General features: G+C 41.0%; 1 protein-coding gene across 2 annotated transcripts; it reads left to right on the top strand.

The window, feature by feature from the left end:
- Positions 1-3,526: 3,526 nt before the first annotated feature.
- tdgf1 (teratocarcinoma-derived growth factor 1) lies at positions 3,527-5,946 on the top strand. 2 transcript variants are annotated; one of them, XM_084693590.1, is made up of 6 exons: positions 3,527-3,687; positions 3,806-3,855; positions 3,951-4,103; positions 4,414-4,528; positions 4,624-4,733; positions 5,205-5,946. In XM_084693590.1, the coding sequence occupies exons 1-6, from the start codon at positions 3,665-3,667 to the stop codon at positions 5,303-5,305; spliced, it is 552 nt and encodes a 183-aa protein (XP_084549716.1). In that variant the 5' UTR covers positions 3,527-3,664; the 3' UTR covers positions 5,306-5,946. The 2 variants fall into 2 exon arrangements, with proteins under 2 accessions (XP_084549716.1, XP_084549715.1); XM_084693589.1 differs by having other exon boundaries at positions 3,936-4,103.
- Positions 5,947-7,147: the final 1,201 nt, after the last annotated feature.

Genomic DNA, 7,147 nt, shown 5'->3' with positions numbered 1-7,147 from the left:
GAAATGATTGGCTGTGACATTAAATACTGGGGAGCTCAGTCACTTACTAAGCCGTAATGGGGAACGAAATCCTCTAAAGCAGGGCTGTCCACAAGAGCTGCATACACAATGAATTGGCATACATTGACATTTAACAGGTGCATGTCACCATTTTGGCGAGCTTGTAAAAAGCAATGTGTGAAATCACGGCCTACCAGCAGGAGGCTCCCATGACCAGAGGTATGTCGAGAATGGACCACAGGAAGAAGCTGTTGCTGTATTATCACATCTAAAAACCTCTGCATGTGAAGATGTAATATAAAGAAACCAAAGGCTGTTCATGTCAGGTGCTAATCACAGCCCGCTATTGGAGTAAACGTAGTAGACTTACCAAGCAAGCGCTTGATTTCAGGAATACCAATCATGTTGTCTGCAGAACATGTCATTATAATGAATATATCTATCTCAACTATGTGTGCTTTCGTGATTCTACCTTTCCTTCAGACACTTCATAGGATAAAAGTTTAGGGATTCTCATAATTAAATAATTTGTTATTTAGTAGCATCGCAGCCATTACTTTTATTGCCTACTTATGCAATGGATCAAGAAAGATTGTTTGCTTAAATGTTATATATATATATTCTGTTTACAGAATCTACTTTTGAATATACTAATTTTGTAGATTAAACCAGAGGGGATTTAGTTTTTCAAGTTCTAGCCAGTCTCACTGTTGTGTGTTATTCAACAGTTTCTGGTGTGTAGTTTCACCATTGCATCTCAGGTATAAATCAGTACCTGCAATTCCCCTTTTCCCATCTCTGTCACTCTAATTACCTCACATATGCTCCCGACAGGAAACATGACAGGTTGTCAGCCTTGCCAGACACCAATGCACCTGGGCATAGACAGAGTAAATCACCTTTTGACTCCCTCCTATTTCTGTCACAACCAAGCCCCCTCAAGGTAACCAGGAGAAAAAAAGGTTACAAAAAATATATTTTAAAAGATCTCTGACCTTGAAAACCAACAATAGGCCTCCCTTACTTCCCAGTTATTAGCGGACATAATTCGGCTCTGATTCATCATTGAAGATAACCTGCCGCCATAATTCATCAGTAATTAACCCCACTCACACACACACATGCACACCCACATACACCTACCATGGCTCTAACGCATAGTTCACATTTTTCATTAAATTCCTAGAATTCTTTTCATTATCTCCAAATGAAATTATTTCTCCTCCAGCTGAAGGCGAACATTTAATTATTGTGAAATCTATTTTTACTCATTTTTGAACAGCAGGATGAGAATCTACAAGTCTGTTGTGAAGTCACACGACTTACTGTTGCCCCACGTCAAAACCCTTTGACGTGTTTGACAGATGGGACTATTTGTTTATCAGTGTGACCAAGGTCGCCTATTATCGGTTCATGGACTAACATTGACCACCTCTCCCATGGACACTGTCTAAGGTTGTGCTTTGCCACATGAACTACCGGCCCTGCGGTTGATTTAAGACCACTCAGATTCCAGCAGCTGCACAGACATGTGAATTATCATTTCTGTCTGGCACTTTATCAGGTTGCGTCCCCCCCCCCCCCCCCCCCCCCAAACTCATGATAACTTAATGTAGTTAGTTTTTAGAAACTAAATTACAAAAATACCCAGTTTGTATAGAATTCCTCTTAATTATTTTACATTCCACCCGGATATGTGAATAACTATCAGAGAAATCCCAATAAAATGCACTTTACTTAAATACATGCTTACACAGGTTCAGTTGAATAAAATCACTTCATATTTAAAACATTTGAACAAGTCAAGAGACTATTGAGTCTGTGTTGAGTAGGGTTCGTCACTGCAGATGTTGTGTATATATCAATCATAATTTCTAGACATTTCCTGTAGAAACACAGTGAACACAAATCTCTTCTGTAAGAACAGGATTCTAAGTCCCCTGTGCCCAGATTCAATAAAGACATTTCACGTAGCAGGAACATGCAGATGCAGTCTAATTACAACTGTCTGTTCCTTAGGAGAGAATAGACATTCAGGTGACTGCTGCTTCCTTAACTAGGTCTGTCTGTTCATTAGTCCTGTCAGACCTCTACATTGAGTCATGCACCAATTATCTGCTCTTCCACAGTATAATCGCAAAGCAGGTTAAATAATAACATACTTGGGGATCTGCACTTGTTTATGCGAAAGAAGACTTTTTATGAGAAAGAAGCAGTGATTCTCTGACCTTGTCTGTTGACTGTTGGTTCATGACCATGACAAGCCTTGCAACTGGCAAAATTTAGATAAGATATGCATGCTGTTGTTCATGTACATTTTATGAGGTAGAAGGGGCAATGTTTCACCCACTGTGGTTTACTTTGAACGTTAAGAAAACAATGGTATTTGATAACACTGATTTACATTTACATTTAGCAGACGCTCTTATCCAGAGCAACTTACAGTAAGTACAGGGACATTCTCCCCAAGGCAAGTAGGGTGAAGTGCCTTGCCCAAGGACACAATGTTGTTTTGCATGTCTGGGAATCAAACCAGCAACCTTCTGATTGGTTGCCTGTTTCCCTAACCATTCGGCGACCCGACTCCCCATCCTTTTTTTATTTCCCAAGTCTAAATACAGAGGCCCATCAGATTGACTTACATTTAGTCATTTACATTTAGTCACAGTCATTTAGACTTATTGTACTGTGTGATCTAGATTCTGGCATTATAACAATCAGTCAATGTGTGGCATCTCCCAGTACTTGAGAATCTGTAGTAAGGTCACTTCCCAGTTAGAAAACCGTGACACTGGGGAGGGGGGGGGGCATCTAGGAACTCAGGAACTTGATTCACTGTTATGGTAAGGCAGCTGGCAAAGAGACTTAGTCTGTGAAATGTATGAAGCATTGATATGCACACAGGCAGACTATGCAGATATCTAAGCTGTCCCTACCCTCTCCCAGTGCATGCAAATGGCCTCAGTTGAATTGACTACCCATTCCTTTCTCTCTGAGATCTCCTTGACCAGCTGAAAGCAGATTGGGAAAACTATAAGGCCCACAAAAATATATCTGTGTTGTTTTGCATGTTTGATTGCTATTCTGTCTTTTCGCTTACCTTGCCATTTGTTGTGTCCAACATTACATATGTCTGTGATTTTCATTGATGTCCTGTATATTGTATCAGATAGTATCCAACTTGCTGAAAATAAGTATACTTATATTGTAAAATATTCTCAGGTAATCTAAACATGAAGTGATATTGACATGACATGAGGTTATATCGGTGTGGCAAACTCTTGCTGTTATTTAAATGCTTGTAGGATAAAAGCGTCGTTATCGGCAGTTTTTAACTTAACCAACAGAGCCAGGGCCGCTAGGTAATTTGCATGTCGAGATTCCGGAGGTGGGTGTGATCTCATGTTTGTGTATGGGACTGGAGAAGGCAGGGCAATAGGTGCTAATTGGCCTTTGAGAAAGGGGTTGAGACATTTATCCTCAAGTCGGATGGCCAGAATTGTGGATAGGCTACAGCTCGAACGAGAGCATCACCTGGCAAGCTTTTTGGGGTGTAGAGTTGGAAGAGTAGTCTTTCTAATTTAGTGTTTGGGAGAGCCTCAAAGAAGTAGTAAAATTGCTGCTGAGTAGGACTACTGTGGTTTTGTGCACGTAAAGGAGAAAAATGAGTTCAATCCAGCTCTTTAGGTAAGTTGGGATCAATACGGCTAAAAAAATAATATCGACTTCTGTCACGATAACGCCCGTTTCATATAGAAAATGAATTGTTCTTAAAAGGGGATAACCTGTTTTAAATGTGTTCTAGGACTCTACTGTCCACTCTTGTTACCTTCCAGGTCATCACGGTTGCTGCAGGTAAGCTAAACTACGGTTTTCTGACAAAATCCTGCTTTTGACTGAGACAACGTGGTGTAAGTGAATTAATAAAAATTTAGGCTATTGCATTCTAGCTTGTGATGGACCTGAATGCAACAGAACACAAGACTCCGGGAAACCTCAGCACGCTGAATATTTGAACCAATTCAATGAGAGGAACTCGCCAGACGAAAACGCTAAACATCGGGATGCAGGATCAGTTCTTCCCTTCGTTGGCCTCACAGGAAGTGAGTTCTGATTTGGGTGCAATGTTTATCGACAATGTCAGTGCGCTTGACCTTGGAGCATATGATTTAGTTATGGCGTTTTTTTCCCCAGTTTTTTTGCTTGTCGACCTACCCTCGACAAAGCTGCTAGGTTTTATTGCCCCTTGATGGAAGACATTAGACAGAAGGAATGTGTGTGAACGTGTTGCCCAGTGCCCTGGACATTGTCAATTAGAATGAGCGTGATTAACAAAAAATGTAATCTCCTTTCTCTCACTCCTTAAGGACATTCTGTTATTAGAAACAATAATACTATTTTTTGTATCCAAAGGCTCAAAACAAAGTCGGGACTGTTGTAAAAACGGTGGGACCTGCATCTTGGGGAGCTTTTGCGCATGTCCTCCGTACTTTACCGGACGGAGTTGTGAATACGACAAAAGAATCAGGTATAAATCAGGAACGTCCATATGCATCAAACTGAGCATATAGTTGGTGTAGCTTCCTACTTGACTAACTTCTCTCCCTCTGTCGTCATGAGCAGGACCTGTGGCATGATTCCACAAGGGGAGTGGGTTAAGAAGGGCTGTTCATACTGCAGGTGTGGATATGGAATCCTGCACTGCTTCCACGATGTCTTCCATGACGACTGTGGTAAGATCGTGTGTCATTAATAGATGGGTGGTGGAGTGTTGATTTGGTTGTTTTTCTAACCAAAAGCAATGACTGGAATCTAAATTGTAGGTCTTCTCAAAACACATTTCATACCTTGTTATTGTGATCACGATTCTATCTACATAGGTATAATGTATATTATCCGTTTTTTTACCCGTTAAACGTCATTGTGTTGAGGATAATTAAAATAAGTGGCATTTAGGGTCAGGTATCACAAGAGTCAGTAGTTGGCTCAGAATGACCCATAGTGAAGTCAATATACGTAGTCACCCGACTGAGGTCCAGAATGGCCCCTGGGGTTCCTAGGCTGCTTCCACCCACTAAAGAGTATTCAAAGGCTGGGTTTTCAGGTTTGAGGACGTGTGAACGGCCCAATATCCATGATTTGCACCTCTCCACATCAGGTTCCTGTACTTATGCAATGTCTCTCTCTCTCTTTTCTATTTTCAGATGACACCCAGGAAGTCCAGTGGGGTCGCTCGTCTGGTGTCAGAGCGCGGCAGACGGTGTACTTACAGTGCACTGCACTACTTTTGGTTTTGTTTGTTTGAGAGCTTAGAGAGGATTCATGGATTTGGCCACAAATAGCTCTCATGAAAGGACTCCTGGTGTTTTAGGGCAGCAATATTTCTGCAACGCTGAAATGAATTTTCCTTCCAGTGGAAGTCTGAACATCTTTTTTGTATAAAAGGCAACTGTCTATAAATGGAAATACTCTGTACATAATAATGTGTGATGGAAAATATTGATATGTTTGTTCTACATTTTTCTAGGCTTTAGTGAATACACAGTGGTTAGAAGATGCAATATCGTGTTTTTGTTTTTGCAATAGCAAGGAAGTATTTCTGTTTGCATGCACATATTGTAATAGTACCTTTCCCCATTTTTTTTTTGTAAAATGTTAAAGTAAAATTTTTAAGTTGATTACTGGTGGATAACTACTATTTGCTGACAATGTGTTTGCTTCTCTCCCTTTCTGTGGAAGTGAGAGTTTCATTAAGGATGAATGACTTGTGATTGTTGACCCTTGCGTCCATTTTCCCTTATCTAAGTTAAACAATTATACAACGGCCAATTGATCACCATGGATGGCGTTCCTGCTTGTTGTGTTAGTCGTGCCCGGTCAGATATGTTTGTGGGGAATGTGATAGGACTTGAATGGTTTGTCATTAAAATTGACATGATGATTTGATATTGACTTTTTATTAACTCATGCGTGAGATAGAACAACTTGAATTATTCTTTGGAAGTCGATTTATTGGTTTGACAAATAACCTGTCTCGTCGGTACTTTGATTAAATTGGCTATTGATTGCAGCTGAACTTTCCAAAAATGTTTCAATGTGAATATACAGACAAATAATGTTGCCAACGTCAGACTTTTTCAAAGGGGTTTCAACACACAAATGCCTCCTCTAGATATGACAGGTATGTCATGGGTGAATTTACCCTATTCAGGCCTGCAATTCATGTATTAGATATGGCAGGGAGGAAATAAAGTCGACATTCATGTTAATCAAACTGTAATTGTGTCTAAAATGCTTTTCCATGTCAGGGCTGAGGCCTGTCTTCTTGCCTCTTAAGAGGTGTCAGCACAGAGCCCTCAGATGCAATTGAAAGGCTCTTGTCTGTGGGTGGACAGGATGAGCTATCTTAATGTGGGTCTTTCCATGTGTGCCAGCAGAGTATTCTGCTGGCTGTTGGATCAGACACTCCCAGAGGACCCCCCCTGCCCCCCCTCCACCGCCCCAACACACTCATGCACACACGCACATACTACTCAATGGAAGTGTATTGAGATGGTGTGTATGTGTTTTGTGTATTCCTCCTGCATTAAAACCCGATTCCAAACTTTTCAGTAATCTGGGAGATTCCGTGGATGGGATATTTCCTAAAATACAGCTCGCGCCAGCTGATCATATCTTAAAATGCAAAGAGTTTTAATGAATTTGTAGTGGACGAGATTTTGGAAAAACAACATAAATGGCAGATTAAGAACAATTGACATTGGAGTGTAGTCTGTCACGGTAAATCCTCCAACTCAGTCTGATAGAGTTGTTGTGGTAAAGAGGTTGCTAGCTACCTAACTGCCCCAACCTAATCCCTCTATACACCACAGTGATTTATTGAGCTGCTCCTGTCTCCACTCTCAGCTCCCAAAGCCAGGTTATCTCTCTAAAGTTAAAGCTTCATAGCTGGACCCCCCGTGTCACTCCGGCATCCTTTAACAGGATAACACTTTTTTGTTGACCACTGTTTTCATCCATATCTGCTCCTCACCATGGATCAAGTCATGGCGAGACAATGGACTCCCGGCTCATTTCAACAAAAAGGACTAATTGTAAAATTCCACTGGTCTAGTTTTGTGGTGGACCCCCATGGCCCATAACAAGT

The sequence above is a fragment of the Hypomesus nipponensis genome, chromosome 27 (genome assembly GCF_054491055.1).
Source record: "Hypomesus nipponensis isolate SF chromosome 27, ASM5449105v1, whole genome shotgun sequence".
Classification (NCBI taxonomy): Eukaryota; Metazoa; Chordata; class Actinopteri; order Osmeriformes; family Osmeridae; genus Hypomesus; species Hypomesus nipponensis.
This window is presented reverse-complemented; position numbering and strand designations above follow the sequence as displayed.

Bases quoted from the DNA above. Each gene is read 5' to 3' on its own strand.
- tdgf1 (XM_084693589.1), top strand. From the start codon at position 3,665: ATGAGTTCAATCCAGCTCTTTAG. The intron at 4,104-4,413 runs GTGAGTTCTGAT...TTGTATCCAAAG, and splicing joins CTTCGTTGGCCTCACAGGAA to GCTCAAAACAAAGTCGGGAC. The intron at 4,734-5,204 runs GTAAGATCGTGT...TTCTATTTTCAG, and splicing joins TGTCTTCCATGACGACTGTG to ATGACACCCAGGAAGTCCAG.